The 22,795-nt window shown below is 34.4% G+C and overlaps 1 protein-coding gene across 14 annotated transcripts in view; it reads right to left on the minus strand.

The window, feature by feature from the left end:
* The window catches only part of NBEA (neurobeachin), a 680,715-nt gene that overhangs the window by 205,777 nt on the left and 452,143 nt on the right, over window positions 1–22,795 (minus strand). For 7 of the 14 annotated variants that reach the window (XM_027588285.2, XM_027588293.2, XM_027588287.2 and 4 more), the window contains 2 exons: window positions 12,026–12,169; window positions 8,480–8,512 (listed from right to left, as the gene is read on the minus strand). In XM_027588285.2, coding sequence (XP_027444086.1) covers window positions 8,480–8,512; window positions 12,026–12,169 — 177 coding nt within the window. The remainder of the gene's footprint in view (window positions 1–8,479; window positions 8,513–12,025; window positions 12,170–22,795) is intronic. The other 7 variants (XM_035726536.1, XM_027588289.2, XM_027588297.2 and 4 more) reach the window with 1 other exon arrangement.

Consider the following 22,795-nt stretch of genomic DNA (forward strand, 5'->3'; position numbering starts at 1 on the left):
GACAAGAGAGGGCCAGAAAAATATTCCACAGACATTCACTGAACTGTGATGATTTCCATCCAGCATTTTTCGGGGGCAGGTGTAGTTGGGACAGGATGATGGCAGCGGCAGTTGAAGTGAGATGTAATAGATGGGGAGGATGTGGACAGGTGGATATGAGAGGGAAGAGTGCTGTAAGCAGGGCAGAAGAGTTTGAACACAACACACAGATGCAGTACCTGAACAAGAATAAGTAAGACTGGCCAGTGATTAGGACGTACAAAGTCGGCGGGGGGCAGTGTGAGATGCAACTGAAAACACAGACGTTGGGGCGCCTGGGTGGCTCAGTCGGTGAAGCATCTGCCTCTGGCTCAGTCATGATCCCAGGGTCCTGCAATGGAGCCCCGCACTGAGCCCCACATCAGGCTCCCTGCTCAGCAGGGAACTTACTCCTCCCTTTCCCTCTGCCTGCTCTGCCGGCCGCTCCCCCTGCTTGTGCTGCTCTGTCAAATAAGTAAATAAAATCTTAAAAAAAAAAAAAGAAACAAAAGACATCCATAGCTGTGAATGTGAGATGTTTTAGGAATGTTTAAGGAATCAAAGATTAAAGCTCAGGTATTACAGTGTGTGGAGGAGCGGTGTTTATCCCTTTTTATGGTCACATATCCTGCGGATAAGAGGGTTAAATATACAGCTCCTTGCTAGAAAATTCACATAGGAACATCTGTCCATCCCGACTGCCTAAGAAATGAAGGTTTCGCAGTTTGCAGAAAAAGGAAAGTCTGTCATTGATCTTGATGCCCTCCTCTATCTAAAGACTTTTCTGCCTCCACTTCTGTCAATACCTCTTTTTCTCCAGTTTCAGAAAATGTATCTTCCATCCTGTTCCAACCAGTTACTCACTCTACCTGGGATTTCGTCCTACCCACCCTGCCTCCCCTAGTTACTGTCTTATCTTTGTCCCTTCCCTCCTTTGTTAAGCTTCTAGACCTCAGTTTCTACCTCTTAGTTCCTTACTCCTAGTCACTCCTTTTGGTGTCACTCTTATCCTCTACTTAGGCCAAAGTGGTAAGGGGAATATATATGAATTAATATGTTAAAAGCTCGGAAAAGTCTATCCATCAATTAAAAAAAAAAACCAACCTGTGTAACATTTTATATTTAAACCCAGAATTTTCTAAACACATTTAGCTATACTTTCCCCCCTCATTAACAGATGTCAAAACACCTGTGTTCCAAGGAACATCAGTTTGAAAAATGTTGAACGAGAGTTCCCTGACTTCTAGACCATACTAGACTCTATTGTTCTCTTACTGCTTGACTTCCTTCTTGGTATCCTTGGTGGGCTCTGACTTTGGCCTGATGCTCTTCTCCCTATATATTTTCACTTTTCTTGGGTGATTTCAGTGGTTTCAATTGTAAACTCCATGTCCAACTTGGCTCTCAAATTCCAAACCTTTATATTTGACCAAGCTGAACCGAGTATCTTCACTCTCCTCTCCCCTGAAACCCTGTGTCTTCACATTGTCAAACACATTTAATAGTTCCTCTATCATTCCTTCTCCCAGGCCAGGTTCCCCTCATTCTTACTCCTCACAACCAGCCCCTTATCATAGTCTTTGACATATTAGTGCTGTTTTGAGGCCGTCCCCTTTGCTTTCTTCCCACCACCAAATGAGATTTAGTTCAGGCTCTCATCACCTCTAGTTCAGACAATAGCCTTTTGCCTCAAGTTTGGGCATCCTAAAACACTGAGCTACACAGTGGCCTGAGTGATTTTTAAAAAAAAAAAATATAAATTGGATCTTATCATTGCCATGTTTAAAATCCTTCACTGTCTCATTATGGCCTTCAGGATAAAAATCCAGGTTCCTCATGGCACATAAAGCTCCCCCAAGCAAGCTTGTTAGTCTCAGCTTCAGAGACTCCCTGCCTCATACTTCTACCTGAATAATTTAGAGCTACTGTTTCACAGGGAAGGTGGTATTTTAGTATATGATGTTTTCCATAGTCTGCAACAACTCTTTAAATCTTTCTAAATCCTTTACTTATGTTTCTGGACTCAAGATAGGAAACACCTATTCTAGGAAGGCTTTCCAGAATACACATGGTGGTCAATGGTCCTGTTTTGTGTTATCATGGTTTCCTTTGTATATCTAGGTTGCTCTTGTTTTTCATTGTCTGTTTTTCCTCTAGACTATAACCTACTTGGAAGCAGAAACTTTAATCATATGTGTCTTTTTACTCCAAGCATCCACCATAATATCATGCATATTGTAAATATTCAATATGGACACTTGTTTTGCTTGGATAACCACCTCCAACCTCAACCAAGTAGGGATCTGGCCTCAGAGAATAAGGACCCGGCAGGTCTTTCCAGCTCTTGTTTTTACTGTGTGCAATGAATTTTGACATTTTGTATTTATATTTATTCATTTCATTTACAAATAATGCTGGTAATGATCCACATAGTTTATTTGCTTACCCACCAATGGGTTGCAACTTGGAATTAAAAACCAAGCAAGCACTGATATAGTGGAATGAACAAGGGCTTTAACAAAAGCAGAAAAATAGGTTTAACAAATCTCAGCTCCTCTCTGCTTGTGATGTGATCATGAGTAAATACCTTAATATCGAACCTTAATTTCCACATCTTAAAATGAACTATAATACCTAATTCAGAGTTGTGAAGTTATCACCTGTAGTATTGTTTTCTTTCAACAAATGCAAATTACGTCTCCCAGCTTTGTTTGCCCATCCATGCATACCTCTTTACTACCTATCAAGCTCATTTTCCTTTCCTCCTGAAAACTGTTTGGTGAGTTGAGACTCATCCTCCTAGCCTAATCTGAGATGCAAGATTTTTTTAGAAAGTTTTCTATGGTATCTGGTTCTTAACATTCCTGTTTTATATACAAATTGAACTGGAATAACACTACAACTATACTTAGTTTTATTTAGTGATTTAAAATGAAGGAAAAATTCAACAGAACTTTTGGATTAAAAAAGCATAAAACAGGGGTGCTTGCGTGGCTCAGTCGTTAAGCATCTGCCTTTGGCTCAGGTCATGATCCCAGGGTCCTGGGATCGAGCCCCACATTGGGCTCTCTGCGTGGTGGAAAGCCTGCTTCTCCCTCTCCCCCTTCCCCCTGCTTGTGTTCCCTCTCTTGCTGTGTCTCTCTCTCTCAAATAAATAAATAAAATCTTAAAAAAAAGCATAAAACATTGCAATCAGTCATTTTTTTTAACATTTTATTTTTAAGTAGTCTCTATACCCAATGTGGGGCTCAAATTCACAACCGGGAGATCAAGAGTCCCATGCTCTACTAATTGAACCAGCCAGGCGTCCTGTAATCAGTCATATTCTGATTAACTAAACTGCTTAAACATTCTATCTGGAAAAGGATACTTAACAATATTTATAGATAGGCAACTCAGTCTGAATTTCCCTTCTTTTTTGCTGATAAAATGTTCTACACTTATATTTATTGGGCTGATGGAGCAGATTCTACTGTGATAACTACTTCTAAGTTGATTGCCATGTAAATACTCCTTAGTGCTGACTGCTTAAGGACATTCTGCAGGCTTTTACTCTGACTCTAGCATCAAGCCATGGAAATAAAATAATCAAATAAATAAAATATTTGTACTATGCACAAAGACTTATTTGTCCTTTTGTATGGTAGGGCTCTAAATGTAGTGGTGAAATCAGTTTTTATGTAATGTTTGAATTAGTGCCAAAGTCTTTTGGCGAGAGTACCAGAGACCTCACAGGTGTGGTAGTGTGCAATGATGAATACTCATCTCTTCCTCTTCTTCAAGTTGCCGGCATCCACAATTTGGCAGTAAGAAAAGTTTTATTATCTCACAATTTTTTTCCTCCAAGTGTGACAAACAAGGTGATCCGTATATTTCCAGTAGGTGATAAATATACTCATTCACATACTTCTTTAAAAAAAAAAAAAACATAGGAGAGTTTAGTCCCCTGCATATAGGAGAGATCTGGTGTACTGATAAGTTAGCTCCGTTCTTGATCACTCCCGCTTTTCAGGTTGAAAAAAAGTGTAACTATAAGTCTTAGAGGAATTACTTCATGGGAAATCCTCTGCACAGAGAAGCAAGTAAAAAATAAAAATGGGTTTCAACTAGAACACTGTTTTAGGAAGAATAGGCATTGTTGTGGTTTGTGAAATGCAGCGTAACAAAGGATGGCTTCTTAAGAAAAGATGTAAGAATGTTATATATGATCTGAATCATGGCTGATGGTCTACTAAATAATAGTTGAATTTGTCTTTTTATCATATTTTAAATCTACATAGTTTGGTTGGCAGGGATGTGTTATGATGAAGAGTACCTTAAAAGTGTTCCTACAGACTACATGGTTGAAGGAGACATACATTTTTGAAACTAACGAAATATGGATTCTAGCAAAATGTTGCAGGCTCTACAATGGCCTTGGGGACATTGTAAAAATAATGAGGAGAGAGTAAAAAGACTAGATAGTCAAGGTAAAGTAAAGCTTTTATTTTTACAACTCTTTAACTGAATCAAAAAATTAAGTTAGAAATTTAAATATTTTAGTTTTTGTAGGCAATGGGCATGTGCTAATGTTGTCTTCAAGAGCTCTGTGAATTCTGTGTTTGAAGCTGAATGTGACCCCTTTGGGTATACTATTTATGACTGGCAGAGCAACTTCCTAATTCAAAGAGAGAGAAAAAAGACTTATAAAGACTCATAAGGCTTTTTCAACATCAAATAGTTTTTACTAAACAATATTTTGATGAGTTAAGTGTGAGTGAGTCAGGGACATATGGATTAAATTTCCCTTGAAATACACATGGGCTTAAAAATTAAGGGGAAAATACCGAGCAAGATGCATTTTAGAGAATCCAGAATGTTTAAAAGACATTTTCCCTCTAAATACAAATATCAGATTGATTCAATCCTAGTTAGACTCCGTAACTAAAACTACATAAAAAAAGTATGGAAAAATCTTGTAAAAAATACTAGTTTTATTAGGGAAAGACTGTTCATTAACCATAGGTCAACTGTACTGCAGAGTAGTTAGGCTTCAGCAGATAGGATCTGAGTATGAGTTTATCTGTATCTATGTAACACTGAACTTGTTCTTTCTACAGTACTTATTCTCTTATTCCATTAAACAACTATAATAAAACTTTTCTGTGTTTAGGTTCAAACATTTTTCTTTTTTAATAATGTATTTCTCTGAAAAATTCTCAGCTTTTAGAATTTTGCTGTTCCTGTATTTTTATTATAATTTTCTTGAATCTTGAGTTCTTCCTTCTTATGTGCTGTATATTTTGCTTTATCCTTCTTTCTTTGCTCAGTTTTTAGGTAACATTCAATTTATATATAAACAACTTTGCCTCTGGTATCTGGACATTCTAAGTTAGAACATTTGAAGGTCTACAGCATCTATCTGATCATCTTAATTGTTGATTTTCATTTATTAGGGTAGACATATTTTATGTTCTAACTTCCTGGTTACTGAAGTTACTGAGAGGTAGTGGTAGCAGGGCTAATTCTCTTGATGATTCTTTTTTCTATCAGTTTCTGAGTCCCAGAGTTCTGCACCCTAAGTATTTAATAGATGTTAAGAGTGTGAATGCAGTAAACAGAGATTTAGGGAGGTAGGAATGGTTAACCTCAAAACAAATTCTAAGCAAGTTCCCACTGCCCCCCCCAATTATTTGATACCTGTTTTCATTTTGTGTCTGTGTTTGTTTTTTTTTAACGATTTTATTTATTTATTTGAGAAAGAGAGAGATGCAGAGACAGAGCATGAGTGGGGGTGAGGGGAGGCAGAGGGAGAAGCAGACTCCCTGATGAGCAGAGACTCTGATGCAGGGCTCCAACCCGGGACCCTGGGATCATGACCTGAGCTGAAGGCAGATGCTTAACCGACTGAGCCACCCAGGGTGCCCCTGCTTTCACTTTGAATTAGTAGAATAAAGATAACAGACAAAAAATCTGACCAATGAACAAGAAAAACAGTCTGAAAAGGTATAGCCGTCTTAACATTAGTGAAAGTATACCTGAAAACTTTTTAGGGCATTAAAGGTGTGTCTTGCAGGGAAGCTTTGACAGTCACTTAGGAGAATCTCCTATTGATTACATCCTGTTTCTCTTAGTAGATGTCTTCCTTATTTCTCTATTTTTTCATTCTTAAATTCACATAATGCACTTTTTCTGAGTTTTGGATTTTTGACTTTGTGTGTGGTATATAGTGTGTATGTGTGTGTGAAAAGGATTATAAATCTACCACTTGGAAAAAGCCATATAAAAATATCCAAGCTTTATACTCCAACACTTCTTTCCCATATTGCTAGTTCTCTATACTAGTTACTCTTTTTAAATATTCGAAATAACATTGTAATCCTTTGGTTACGGAATATGTTTTCCATGTGATAGAGAAAATATTTTTTGGTTAAGAGTCACAGTGGTATCCAGACTTTTAAAATGGGAACCTTAAGAGACATTTAGTTAAAATGATACAATTAGAAGAAGCTGGAGTGGAAGAAAGATTAATTTAGTTCTTACCTGGAAAGTCAAGTGACTAGTTGAGTAATTTGAATAATTCAATTAGTATGAGCAGATGATCTGATAATCCAAGCCCCTAAATACTTAATTTTAATAGCTCAAAAATTTTGTTTTGTTTTTTGTTTTTGGTATATATTAACTAGATAATGATCTCAGCTCTCTAGTTTATTTCAACCTACATTAACTTTTTCAATGGGAACCTTTTTAGGACTAGCAATTGTATTAGAAGATTTTCTCATGGTTCAAAGGTACATGGGATATGGTCACTATACTTAAGGAATTTAAAAAACATACAGAAAGGCATCTTGTATAAGTATCTTAAGAGTGATATAATCAAAATTTTATAGAGTGGCTATAATAAAAAAGACATAATAACCAGCATTAGGAATGTGGAGAAATTGGACCCTCACAAACTGCTGATGGGAATGTAAAATGATGCAGCCACTTTGGAAAATGGTCTATCAGTTCCTCAAAAAGATAAAAACAGAGTTATTATCTGACCCAGAAATTTCATGCCTAGATATATATTCAAGAGAAATGAAAACATATGTCGACATAAAATGTTGTACATGCATGTTCACAGCAGCATTAATCACAGTAGCAAAACGGTGGAAACATACCAAGTGTTCATCAATTAATGAATGGACAAACAAAATGTGATATATCCATACAATGGATATTCACCATGTATTCACCGTAAAAAGGGACATGCATGCTATAACATGGATGAGTCTTGAAAACATTATGTTAAGTAAGTAAAAGAAGTTAGTCACAAAAGACTACATATTATACAATTATGTTTATATGAAATGTTCAGAATAGTCAAATCTATGGAGACAGAAAGTAGATAAGTGGTCCTCTAGGGCTGTGGAGGGGGCATGGGAAAACTGGGTGGAAGAGCTAAAGAGTACAGAGGTTTCTTTTTTGATGTGATGAAATGTTCTAAAATTGTGATAATGGTTGCATAACTCTGTGAATATACTAGAAATCATTAAATTGTGCTCTTTAAAAGGGACAATTGTATGGTGTGTGAGTTATGCCTCAATAAAACTGTTGCCACAAAAAAGTTATGGGGTGACAAAACTGGCCAGTGAATACTTCATCAAGTGTTTAATATAGTTATAAAAAATGGGTAGAGATTTTGATAAGTGATAAGGGAAGGTGTAGAATAGAGATGTGTGAAGGATATTTCAGGTAAAGAAAGAAGTTTGGATACTGGTATAAATCTATGGAAAATATTTCAAGTTTTTTGATGTTAAATGGACAGGTGGATTATTGGTAATAACAGCTTACATATATAAACAAAAAATTGTTTTTAATAATTTGCAGAACTGATAAATCATAAAGGACCATCACCATGATGAATTCAGAATTCCCTAACTTGGCAAAATTAGGAATATTTGGAAGTAACAATAGAGAAACGTGGACAAATTCCAAATCTGTTATGGAAAATATTTCTATTGTCACTTGGCGTATGTGACAGAACTACCGCTCTAAAAAAAATGAGGTACATTTTATGAGTGGGACACAGTTCTATCAGTTGAATTAAATCATTTACTTGTCACTTTACATAAATTTTAGTTAAACTTTAGTTACTCAGTAATTATTTGCAGAAATAACTTGCTAAGCTGAGTTTCAAATTAAAATATACATTGGGATTTTAGATTGAAAACAGTTGAATTATACTAATTAACTTCAGTGTTTTAAGTAACAATATGATTAGTAAATTGAAATTTTTAGTTACGTATGGAATCTTAGGTGCTAATTCACTTTGGTGAATCACTACAAACTAAAAAAGCAATTAAAATAAATTAAGTTAGGTGTTATTAATATAATAATTACTTAATTCATTTGCATACTTCTATATTATAATTATATTAGCCATTTGCTACAGTGCATAATAAATTGAGTAATTAATAATCACACACATTTAACTTGCCTCTTGAGATGAACAGCTTGGGAAGAAAGGGAACTAAAAGTGAAACAGAAAATTGTATGACATTTAAGTCTGCAGAACTTGGTGGACCATTTTATCTTTATTAAAAAACTAGAAAACTCCAAAGCAAATGGGAAAAAACACAAGAGTCAATATTTATATAAAATTGTGTTAAAAACACTCTATCAGATTTTTTTAACTTACCAGAATGATTTTAGAGAACAGATATATAAAACTAAAACTAATTATTGTGCATATTCATAGACTTCTAAATATAGTATAATAAAACCAGTGTAAAAATTGAGGCATAAGCTGAGGATCTTGTTTTTACATCATTTTAGAAGAATCTTTAAGTATATACACATGCATATTTCAATATACTGTTTGGTAATTGAAACCATAACTTACGTATTTTTAAGGAAATAACATTATTTTATTTACTTCTTAACCTTACACAAGCTACTTAATCTCTCTTGGCCTCTTTAGCCTCATTTGTAAAATTAGGGTAATAATCGAGCTCATAGAGTTATTGTGAATATTAAATAGGTTATTGCATATAAAGCTCTTTAGACACTGCCTGGTTCTTAGAAGACATGCTAGCTATTCTTCTTTCTCTTTTCTTCTTTTTATAAACAGAAACTGATCCTATCTTTTAAACTCCCAAATATAATATTAACTAAATTAGTATTTTCCCTTAGTTTTCTTTTCTAATTAGCATCTTTTTTTCCCCTGGAATTTAACTTGACTATTAAGAAATATTGCACATTGACAAATTATAACGCATGGTCTCCTCATCTGTGTGCTTGTCAGCAAAACAGGGCTTTGTAAGAACAGGAAAATTAATTATACTAATCAGCAGATTTAGGTTTACCATTAATATTATAAAAATGGTTCCTCATTCACAGAATATCTAAATCTAAGAACTCTAATTCCTTGTATATATATTTTTTCCTCCTTTTTTGTTATTGTTATTTACCTTTTTTTAAACTTATATATTTTTGAAGGTATATTTCTTACATTACTAATATGCAAGCCATATTACTAAGTCATGAAAAGATAAACCCATAATTTTCATTGGAAGTGGAAAATGGGCATTTGTTATTTTACATAGTATTTCCAGACACCAAGTATAGACTATACTAATTTTGTGCACAGATTTTAGGATCTCCTGGATTTTAATGTGGCCTTAGATCTCATCTCCTGTGACTGTGAAGTTTTTCTCTAGGCAGCTTAGTACTATTTGGTTATTTAGAGCAATAAGTTACATATAAGAAAGCCATTATCCTTTAACAACTTTTAATTTCTGAGACAAAGACAACAAAACAGTTATATATTTATGTGGTCTGAAATTTTATTAACAGCTGATTTTTTAAAATCTAAAGAACAGTGGTTTGTAATTAACTTCTTTTTATTGTTATGTTAATCATCTAAAATGATTTTTATGTGACATTGTGACTATCACACCAGTCTAGCTAATAAATAGGCCTCAGCATTTACAGAATGAATCTATATATACCTATATATTATTCAGACTATTTCTGTTACCCTTACTTCTCCTTTCACAAAACATCCTACCCCTCCTTCTTTTCTACTGAATTCAAAGCTCAAGAGTCACATTTGCGGGCTGCTCTTTTAAAGAGGAACATTATAGACTAGATAGGGGATCAATATTTTAGGACAGTTTGTAAAATTCATCAGACAGAAGGATTCTGCAAAAAGAGTATGACTTAGAACCAGATGGAAATGGATAGGAGTGGATCTGCTCAAAGAAAAGTCTGCTTAAAAGACAGAAGTTAGAGGAGTCTTGACAGAGTGAATTAGTCAAGAGCCACACAATTAGATTTTTAAATAATTTACTGCAAGCATACTTTCATTGTTCTGTAGATATTTTAACTTAATGTTATTTTGGGAATTTTGCCTATAAGCATAAATTAATATTAATAATTACTCTAGCCACCATCAAAGGAGAGAAATATAAAGAAGTTATGAGTCTTTATTGGATTTTGCCTCTGGTAGTTTGGGGCAGGTCTTATTATAATAAACTTCAGGATATCAGCCAAATTTGTATCAACTAATTAATTACCTTTATAATGGGAATTAAGGACCAGAGAGTCTAAACTAAATTGTATAATTATTGAACATATTTATTAGCATATGTGGATGAGGAAAGACAACATATTATCTGAAAAGGTCACAAATCATGTTTATAAATTTTCTTTAGTTCTTTAGGATCAAGAATAAGACCAGAAAAAGAGAAAACAAATCTGTGGGCAAAAACAAATCAGACTTCATTTGCTTAAATTTCCAAATGGCCTCAGAGAAAATCTCTGAACTATTAAAACAAACTACAAAAACAACAAAACCAAAACTTCAACATTTACTTAGGAATTCAAGGCAAACATCTGTTCATAGACTTAGGATTAGTTTTAAATAGGACAAATAATTTTCATGATACAGAAATGTGAGTGATATAGGTATATCCAGGAGCTGGCATTTGAGTAACCTTATGAAACATTTTCTAGAAGAGGGAGAATAAGTTGCCATCTCTAGTTTACAATGAACAAGAACATCTCTTTGATAAAAAGAGAAATCTCTAACTGGTAGAAACATCATTGGAGGCTTTCATAAAGCATGCCAGATAATTTTCAGCAAACTTCTGGAAACAGGAGTGCTATTTTGTAAACCGAATGATGAGTACAAGTCCACTTCTCTATTGCTATCTGCCACCCCAACGTTGTATGGGCTGAAAATACAGAATTGAGGTAAGACGCAGCCACTTCTTGAGACTCTAAAGCAGGAGTTTTTACCTTGAGATCTATGATATGGTTCTATGGATTGGTTTCCAGGGGTCAGCGAACCCTCCGAAATTGTGTTTAAAATTATACGTGCACCTTCATGAAGCAATCTGTTTTCATCAGATTCACAAAGATGGTTTAAAACCCAAATAAGGTCATGGTCCAATGCATATATCCATATATCCATATCCCACATGGTCACTGCAGATACTGCTCTCAATTGACATTAGACCAGCACCAGGACAAGGCGAAAACAAGCATTGTCTGCTAATGGTGAAGATCAGCAGTGCAGGTATACAGAAAAACACCAGGGACATTCCAAAGAGTGGCAGCAGGGAAGAAATGGCAAATTCGAGTGTCTGCTGGCTGAAGTGGCCATTCTTCATGGCTGTTAGCAGGCTAGAGTCACTCATAAGTCAATGAGTCTATCATTCTGTCTCCCCTTCCAATTATCTAGGCAGTTAGAGGGACAACTTCTGCTATATGCTATTTTTCCTATATTAAAAAGTTGCTCCTCATTACAAAGAAAGCAGATGCAGCCATTCATTTATTATTAGTAAAATACATATTTGTTTGATAGGTACTTTCCTCTCTCCAATACTAGAAGTGAGATGAAGTAAATTATTAATCTTCACATGATTCGGCATTGTTCCAACCACTGGCACCAACTCATTCGCCAGGAGATAGATCTTAAATTTGGGAACTTTGTATTTCTTACTGACAACAAATAGAAGAAAGATATTTAAACATTTACCTGCAAGATTGTCGATTTCTTTCTCCTGCAGGAGACTGACTGCATCATCATCTCCTTCCAGCATAAGTTCTGTCTCTGCATTTTGATTCACTATTGCTTGACTTCTGAAGGCTTTCTTGGACTTTACCACATCTTCTTCAGTGCCTAGTCACAAAGGAAATACAACAATTTAGGTTATTATGATTGTTTGGCTTTTAGTATTAAAAATAACCTATTACTTATAATTATATGCTGCATTTATGTATGAGTTTACAATTACAGAACATTTTTACCTTCTTTATCTTGTTTGGTGTTCACAAATAATCTTATTCTTGATCCTAAGACAGGGGGGTGTAATCAATCACCTACCCTTCTTTTACAGAGGAGGAGAAAGGCTGAGAAATCCCATTCCTCACTGAGGGACCTAGGAGTTGGCCGGTGGTAGAGAAAAAGACTACAAATCCATGTCTTGGGGCTCTAAGATCACCACTTTCTATAAAAAATCTGCACCTCACCACAAACTTGGTTTTCTGATACATAAAAGTACACAATTATACTTTTGTGTGAATTAGAAAATCAATTGATCAGATCATTTTTGAAAGTAGATAAGTGTGAAGAAAACAAGAATGTGTCCACATTTGAAGAGTGCAGTGGTTGTCACTGGGAAGCTACAAACGGGTGAAGTTAGGAATGATGGAGACACCAAATGTGTTGCACAGCAGCTATTTCCTTAATAGTCAGTGAAAGCAATAATGTTCTTTGAAACTGATAGCCTTATTTTGTTAGATAAAATAGTACAGGGGGAGCCTGGGTGGCTCAGTTGGTTAAGTGACCACCTTCGGCTCAGGTCATGATCCTGGAGTCCCGGGATCGAGTCCCGCATCGGGCTCCCTGCTCAACAGGGAGTCTGTTTCTCCCTCTGACCCTCCCCCCTCTCATGTTCTCTCTCTCTCTCTCATTCTCTCTCTCAAATAAATAAATAAAATCTTTAAAAAAAATAGTACAGAAGGCCAAACATACAAAAACAAAGTAAGTCAGAAAAACTGAAATACAGCCAAAGCTGACCCAGCATTAGCATGTCAATCAGTGTAAAGGTTAGAAATTACAATGCAGTTGAATCCCTCATGGATTTGACTCATTAACAGATATAATTCAATATTTAAATTTCAACATTATATTTCAGTATTTTAAGAATAGCCACTTCAGCCACCTGCTTTGGCAGGTGATGATGACTCTAAAATTATCTGAACAGCAAATTATATATATATATATATATATTTATTTATATAAATACATATATATTTATATGTATTTGTATATTTAGCTAAAAATATCTTTATTTCGTATCACTTGAGGCTGGAATTCAGCCCCAAAGAAAATGTAATATTTACTGTGTTCTAGCTGTAGTATTAGTATATAGGTTTCAAGGAGGCAGCATTTCCTGGGAAAATACCCACACATTTCATTAGGTGTGGTGGATATATTCCTGAAAATGGGAGCCTAATAAATCACTCCTGTGTGGTGGTGTTGTATCACAGTTCTAGGGACTGTTAAGGGGTCTGTCTGTGTTGCATTGCAAAAGTGTTAGCCTCTTTCATTGCAACTTGCACGCTTCTTTTTGTCAGCGATGCAGAGCCAATTCTGTTTGCTAAAACATTAATAAGTAGCACATACAGGAGTAAAAACCACATGAGGAACACAGTCATGCCACAAAAGCACCGTAGAATGTTATTGTCACAGAGGTATGGTCTGTCATCCTAGCTCTTACAGGATAATAGCATTTAGAAAGCATGGCTAAAAATATATATATAGCATAACTGCATAAAGTAATAATTGTTAAATGTATATTTTGGTAAGTACTTCAGAAACAAACAGTATTATTACAACTCAATGCTACGTGGGAGGTGAGGGGCATTAAATAGGTTATATGTATATTTTTCTTTCACTGGCCCACAGATGATTCTTACTTCTGGAATAAGAGATTGAGGACTGATTACTGAATGCTCCAGAACCTTATCTTAATTTTATTTGGTTTCTTGATGATATAAAGCCAGTAAAACAGAACACTTCTGGGGGTGGCTAGCTTTATAACTTGTTTGCTTCTTGGGTAGTAACTTAATTTGAGAAACTCAGAGCTTGCATCATTTGAGAACAAAAGAGGTGAATCCAATCACTAATAACCGAGAAGCCTCTCTTGAGGTCTTTATAGTCATATTGCTATTAGAAATCTGCAGCTGGATACTCCTAAGTCCACATTTCCCTAACTGAATGAATCATCTATTGCTTCTCCACCTCCCTCAGTTTTGATCAACCCACTTACTTAAGCCACAAACCTCGGGGTCATCCTGGAAGGTGACTGCCATGGCCCCGGCTCAGGCCACCACTCTTTTGGTCTGGAGGTCTTCGATAGCTCCATTATTCACACCATCCCCCACATTTTTGTCAAGAGTGATTATTACAAAGCAAAAATAAGTGGAGGATATTTTCCTGCTGCATAATGTTTCCTTCCAATCAACAACACTCAATGCAAGGCTTGTATGCTAGGAGTCCAAATCTAAACTCCTTGGCATTGCTGGGCAAGGCCTTTTATCCTCCCATTACCAGCTTTGCATTATCTTTTCTCACTCCATCAGCAATACTGAACCTATTATAGCTTCCAAAATAGGTCCTCAGACCTATTTACCTGGGCTAATATTATTCCTACTGTATGGTATGTTCCTTTCTTCTTCCTTTTTGGGGCTCATTCCTATTTGATCTCCCAAACTCACCTCCTTTAGGTGCCTTTCCTAGCCAATTGCTCTGTATTTTCACCGTTGACACAGAACTCTACCACACTGGACAGGTGTTATCTGTTATGTGTTTGTCTTCTCCACTGAGCTCTGGCCTCATTTCTGCAGCCTCAGTGTGAGGCACCCAGCAAATGTGTAACAAACAGTCGCGGAATGGAATTCAAGTCTACCCACTCTGTGTTCTCTTCTCTGATTTCTTAAGGTAAGTTTGTGTGCTCTTTCCCTGACCCTTCCACCACACCTTATAAATCCTGTTACTGTAGTTATAGGTCCTGTAATTGGTTGCTGGCTTGTTGTCTCGGAATAGCCTGAAAGCTCCTTGATCACTGGCAACGTGCTTCTGTCTTTGTATTCTCAGTTCTTAGCACAATGCCTGGCACAGAGCGAGCCCACATATATGCAGAACAAATGAATAAACTGAGACATGAAAGTTACCTCTGGATACTTCTTAATCTGAAAATCCTAAGATTTCTCAGAGAGTCTTGGTAATTTGCCTCCAGTTTGGGGACAAATTGGAGAATTTATGTATTTACACAAAGGAAACTTGATTCTTTATATGAAATAATCAATAAAACTCTTTAAGTATGAGTCAGCCTGATAAAACAAATTTTCCCTTGTGGACAACCATGTTTTATCTGTGTTGTCATTAAGAAAAAAGCTTTACAATACTCTTGTGTTATTAAAATTAAAATCTACAAATAAAGTAAACGTGATGAAAGGAAGTTGAGCTCTGAAACGTACATTAAGCTTTCAATTTTATCCTCTCTGGTTTTAAAACAGTAAAACAGGTATGCCCTTAAAAGATATATAGTAAAATGATCCATACCGACACACTGAACTCACCATCCCTGCTGAAGTGTTATCAGTTTGTAGCTCAGTAAACTTCCTGATTTTATGGTACTGCACGAAACATTTATCTAAATTAAAGTGTACAAGATCCAAAGGTGCTTCTCAATCACAATATCTTTTATGAATTAGAGTTTCATTCATCAAAATTACAAGCAAAAAGAGGTAAGGTCTCAAAGGGCTGTCTCATTACAAGGCTTATAAACACTGTCCTTAGAAAGAATTGGTTTAACACCCAACAAATCAAAATCTGATTGGGAAGAGAATTTATTTGAGATCATGTATCTTCACAAGACATGTTGGACTGAGTGCACTTCTTGGCCTCTTTAGCCGTTCATCAAGAAATTAACAAGCAAATGCTACAAACCACCAGAACTCCCTACTTAGATTTGAAAATGTGAATTATGTCTAAAGTTGGATAGGATAGGCATATATACTTATTTGCTAAGAAAACATCAAAATGCCATAAATGAGAAAGGTTCAGAAGTAATAAAATACCACCAAATTATAGATTAATCCAGATCCAAAATTATTTTTACATTATTTTCCACATCGTGTGACAAATAACTACAGAAAAATATTCTATACCCATTAGATTCCTTAGCAAATATATATGCTTGTAGCTCTGTATGTGAAAACATTATCTAATATAGAATAATGTGTTAGACAAAAGTAAATAAAGTTCTTCTTTCATTAAATTTATTTTAACAAACAGGATCCATGAAACAAATAATATTTTAAACCCAACGTAACAAGAGAACTAAAACATTTCTGGTATTATTATACTCTAATATTACTACTATATTTGTATTATTATTATCTTTTAAATAAGTATAAGTTAAAATATAGAAATGGCAAGTTGGAGACATTAACTTGTCTTAAAAATATTCAGAGAATATGTCTCTCTGGCAAATTTGGACAAGCAAGGTGAAGAAGTTATTTTATTTGTCCTTTTTTATTGACAAATATAAATAGTTAATGTAAAGAAAAAGGCTACATGGTAGTTTATCTGTTTAAGGAATTATCCTATACATATTCTATACAGCTCTAAAACATCTATACTAATAAAGATAAAAAGAAATTTACACAATAGGAAAGCCGTAAATTATATATGTGTGGCTAGTGCACACAAAGAAAAGCTATAAACCCATAACATGCCAATTTTAGCATAACATCAGCTTCTTACCAGTTTTATGCTATTGTTATTTATTTTGCACTAAGTATAGAAATATGGTTTTAATTTGTTAACTTTAAAAATGATATATGTATGCATATATGGGTCTATCTAATGTGAATGTACTGTGTAAAAATACATTTTCAATGTTATTTGATCTGTACAATTAAATACATGGTCTATGACTCATGATCTGGCCCCTACTTCTTTAACCTCACTATTTTACCAATTTGGTACCTTCACATCTTACAATCCCCAAGAGCTGAACGCTTCTGTTCCCAAACATGCAACACTTTTCAAGTGTTTAAATCTGACATATGTTATTTCTTTTACACGGAATTCTTTTACATGCCTTGTCCTTCAAGATTCAGTGTAGTTGATTACTCCCTTTTCTGTATAAACTTTGTATCTTACAAACAAGTCAAAATATATTATCATGATTTTTTGATGTTTTTTTCCGGAGTCTTTTATTTGGGTATTATCTTATTAGATATGTGTCAGATATCTAAGTGGCAATCAATAAATGTTGAATGACCACATGAAAACGTAAGCATAATTCACATGGTAATCATTTTATATGCATACTACATAAGTTATTTCTCTCTTTATGTCCTTTATAGTCTCCTCGTAAATGCTGGATATGAGCTTTGCAATTCTAACTTTATTTTTTCCCCAAACATCTATTAAGAACATATTTTAAAAAGATATTTAGACCTATCTCTTGACTTCAGTTTCTCAACCTGTGAAAGAGGAATATTTATCAACCAAACTCCCACAGGGTTACTGAAATGTTAAAATGAGACAATGGATATTAAAATACTTTGAAATGTGTGAAGCTTATTTATATAAGAAGCTTTCAAAATGATGGTTAAAATTTTGGTAAAATAACATAAATCGGCAAGATTACTAAGTATATAACTTAAAATTGAACAAGAATACAGCCAGTGCTTTGCTGCTTATAATAATGCTTCTGAGATTTATGTAAAGGAAGAAAAAAGCAGGCTGATGTGAGGATTAAAAAACTCAAGATAATTCATGCATGTAAGGTCTCAGTACAATGCCTAACAAACAACAGGTATTCAACAAGTGATGGTTTCCTTTCCTTCAGTTGGGATTAATCTTTTTCCCTCTGCCATGCTGTCATTACTCTGTTTATAGTCAGCACAATGAAATATGAGCCTTCATCTCCTCCACTGATGGTAGGCTCCCCGAAGACAGGAAGGATAGCTTGTAGACAGGGGCCATGAAGTGTTTGTGAAATTAAATGGAGTGTAAACAGCTTACATTAAAAAACTGTTTCCTCCCATTGGCCACAATATTCATTTAAAGATATTATTAAATAAAACTACACAAACATCAATGTATTTGACATGTGTTTTTGATTTTGTATATCGGTATGTTAAGAATATAAGAGTTTTTAATATCTTAGATATCTGAAGGAAAAGAACAGCTTTCTCAACAAAGCTGGTATCAGAATTTGCTTTACAGAATTATACATAGATAATGCATTTAATCTATACTTCTCTTCCATCACTTGAAGAAAATGGGCAGAACAGAAATTCAGTTTTATTTCAATTTCATCTAAATGTAACATCAAGAAAAATTCTAATGTTTCTAAATATCTGGAAGTCAGTTTCACAAAATGACATTCTTTTGTGAAAGAGAAATTCTTTTCAGTATACACCAGTATACACCACTTCACGATATTTCTAGTTTGTAAAATGTTTTGAAAAAATCTATTTAAATAAATCTACCCCTATTTAAATAAGATAAAATGCTGCAATTCAATGTCAGTTATACTTCAATAATTAAAAAAATGCTGCAATTCATATTCAAACCTAAACGCTTTCCTTTAGAAGTATTAATGACATTGAATTCCTTGGGATATTTTAAAATAAAGATTACTTTTTCCTTATTAAAGCTGAAATCAGAGCAACAAATGCTTTTATAGAACAGTGCTTTTAGTGACTTTAAGTGATATTATTTCATTTTCCTAAGAAGAAATATTTTAAGATAAATGTATCTCTCAACTAATTACATTAGATATGGTGACATGTTATCATGCAATAATAGGTACGAATCAATCTGTTACTGAGAACTTTATAATTTTGAACATTTCAGATAAGATGAAAGAACGTTTTTTACTATATTGAAAAACCTATGACTCAAAATATTTTATGCTGACCTTAACATGATCTGAAAGCAGTAGATACATATATATACAATACACTTCACTAGTTTACTAAAAAGTAAGTCTTTTTCTTTGTAAATAATTTAAATTCAAAATTAAATTTTGTGTTTGACTTTATAAATGGACATAGTATTTCTTTCCTTAAGAAACATAAATAACGCTGACATAAAAGAAAGACCTACTAAAGACTAAGGACTGAAAAAAAAAATCATGGTTTATATAGAACAAGATTCAAAAAAACCCCAGACTTTGCAGTGGAAACATCCTAATGATAAAAAACGATTAGTGACACTGAATGAAAATACTACTAAAAAGAATGACTACAAGTCTCAGGTATCCTTTTTTCTCTTTTACACTTGATGCTGAGTCAGGAGACACTTCATCAACACAAAATCATCTTATGAAAGCAGGCATTTTCACAAATGAAATAGATGGTTTTTATTTGCTGTTTCAAATACACTTTAAGTAAAAATTTGAATGGTTATTGACCAGATTTAATAAACACAGATAAGAAATCTGGACAGTTCAGACACCAAATTCCTCCTTTCTTAGTAGTGGGTACTTTAGTCTGAATGCATTAGATTTAACGGTGGTTCCCACTTCATTTTTGTTGACTGATAATATATTGAATAATCCAAAAGAGATACTATCTAAACTACCAAAAAACTAAAAACCCAAGATACCAGCTTCAAATTTATAATGAATTTGATTCAGAAATAGTAATCCTTGCCTTAATCAATAACTGATGTTACTTATGGTCCATTTTAGCACAACCTTATTATCACATAAAATTAGAGTGTAGCATCCTTTGTGTGTTTACCAATGAAGAACATGCATAGACTTTTGTTTGTTTCAAACTAGACAAACATTATATCTGCAGGTAGGCTGTTCTCTGGAAAGCTCGAGGAAAATATTCAGTGGTAAAGTGTACAATTAGCAGTATGGGCATTAATTAAGATAAAGTGTTCGTAGAAATTATTCTAAGCGGTAAATTCTTATTCAGATTAGTTATGCTTGTAAACGATTTACTGGACTATAAGAAATAAAATAAGAAAATGGCTGCCTAACATCAACAGTTATTGCTCAGTGGAAAAGGACATCAAGGACACTTGCAAGTAAAAGAATTGGATCAATATTAACGTGATTTTCATTTCATGCTTCCCCAACTCCAGTAAGCTGACAATATACTCTGATTATGTGAACTGCCTCAGAGTAACACAGAAAAGGTTATTAGAGCAAGAGGTGGAAATGGAATGCACTTTTTATATTGACAGGCCTGCTAATAGAGTATACTGATTTTCCAAGACATGCAATGCATTTTTACAATTTGGTTCTGACAGCAAAAATGGAATTTCATTTATTCCTAATTCAAAATATTCATATGTAAGCAATATTTCTTAGAGCAGGCCAACAAAGGGGATATTCTCAAACAGCATTTTTAAACTGAAAAAAATGCAATTAAAAAGGTGCAAGAAAATATTATTGAATTTAAGTGCAGCACTATATAAGTATAAAATGCTAACTTAATAAGCTTCTTAATGGAGTGAATGTAGAAAACTGCATTCTGTGCTTTTTAAAGGAAATTTGATAAACCATTATTTTAAGAATATACATGATGATAAATGTGGAATCCCTGTGCATTTTAGACGGGATATTACTTGGTAGCGTTTTGATTAGCCATGAAGTTAGGGTAATTTTTAAATATTTGAACTAGGATTTTATTATATTAAAAATCACATGGCACACTTTACTTGTGGGAAAAAGTGCTAAAACATATAGAAAACTTGGGGCAGTTTGGAACCCTCTAAATATCATACAGAGCAGAGATGATGCATTATTCATCTTTGTGATTATTTGAGTACACAGCATAGCGTTTGGCTCCTATGTTAAAATGCGCTTAGAAAAAGAGTAGTATGAAATAAAGTCCATCGAAAACAGCAAAGACAGCTAATTTACATGGTTCTATAGTGGCTTTTATCCTCATTCTGTGCTTTTCTGGCATTTTCTAGATTTTCTACAATGAGCATGTTTCTCTTCAGGAAGGAAAGAAGGAAGGAAGAAAGGAAGGAAGAAAGAAAGAAAAAAGAATTAAAGAAACCTTGCATCATGAGTCAGGAGGAGTAGATGGCAGATGAGTAGTAGCCTGGAAGAAAGTTCTGGCAATACTGGGAATTAAAGAAAAGATGATTCAGGCAACTTAGAGGAGAGGGTGGGCACGCTTTCCCTGGCACTGGGTGGCATCAACCTGGGGAATGATGCTTGGTTTTTCTTTGAAAAGCCTGTTACACACTTTGGTGTGGAAAATTTACTTTAAAACCCTGGGAAATGGGAATAGGAGATATTTCGGTTAGATAAGCAACTGGCTCAGAGACATGGAAGAAAAAACTATTAATTAATAAAAATTGCTTTCTAATTATAAAAAAATGGAATAGCTAAGAGGTGGGGCTGATATAGGTTATTTAAAGCACTTTTAAAAACACTCAGAACATTTTAAAATACATTTTTGTAAATGACACAGGAAGTGCATGCTGTAAATGATACTACTGTACTATAGTGCGTACTGATATGTCTTTATGGATTGTATGTCTCTATAGGCTACAAGAGTAAGCCAAAATTTAACAGGTAAACTTTAAAGCGGGGAAAAGCTCAATAATGCTCCTGCAGTTAAGAAAATTCCAAGTGTACTGACAGTAACACACTATATAGTAAGAGAAGGGTACTGAGATTGAGTTTTTGTTCTCTCTACCACTTACTAGTTAGCATATCACCTAACTTCTCTGGGTCTGTCATTTTCTCAGATAAAAATCCGTTTGTCTATTGACAAATCCTTGTACAATATGGCCTCCAACAGGCCTTTTAGCCTCATTTTGTACCATTTCCCCATACCATCCTGTGTTCCATCACACGCCACCATCTTGCATTCCCCGGACACATTATGTTGTGTTGTGTGGTCCCTTGCTCCACATGGCCACCATCTCACCTACTGGCTTGGGAAGATCTCCATTCACCCTTTCAAGTCCAGCTAAAATTTATTTCTTCAGTTAGGCAAACCCCTTCAGTGAGCTCAGATAGCATTTTAATACATTTCAATAAAAATATTTATCATAGTGCATTGTAACTATTTCTAAATGCAACTGTGCATATACTTTATGAAAAATGAGTCTAAAAGAATATAAGTAAGATTATGAACAGTTCTATGCCACTCAGCAGTAATATAATTTTGTCAGCTCCCTATCTTAAACAGCCTTCGATGCTCTAAGTGGAAATAAAGTGCAGACATAAAAAATACATTTCAGAATTTGAAAATACCATATCTGTAAAACCTATTTCGTAGGAATCCCATCCTTCAATGCTATTACTGAAAATGATGAAAAGATGTGGCTAAAATACTGTATGTATACCTTGAAAGTAATCAATTATCAAATTAAATAAAAAAAAGCAGTGAAAAAAACCCAGCAACTAAATACATAGAATTGAATTAATGTGGATACTCTAAATGGAATAAATAGAAATAGAAATAGAAAACATTTCCTGTTTTCAAATGGTTTATATCTCAGATTATGACACATCCAAAGTCAAGTATTTTCTGAAATCTTTACAAAGTGGCCTATCACAAAATGTAAAATATTGAGGCCATTCAAAGGAATAAGTTAAGCTCTTTTATGGCTTCATGTCTTGGTAATTTCTGTTACTACCACCATTCCTGGCTCATCTGGTAAATTCCTAATCTCTCAAGACAGTTTCTAAGTAATTACTTCTATGAAGTCTACTCCAACCCACCAGACTCTCCC

This window comes from Zalophus californianus, chromosome 3, assembly GCF_009762305.2.
Source record: "Zalophus californianus isolate mZalCal1 chromosome 3, mZalCal1.pri.v2, whole genome shotgun sequence".
Lineage (NCBI taxonomy): Eukaryota > Metazoa > Chordata > Mammalia > Carnivora > Otariidae > Zalophus > Zalophus californianus.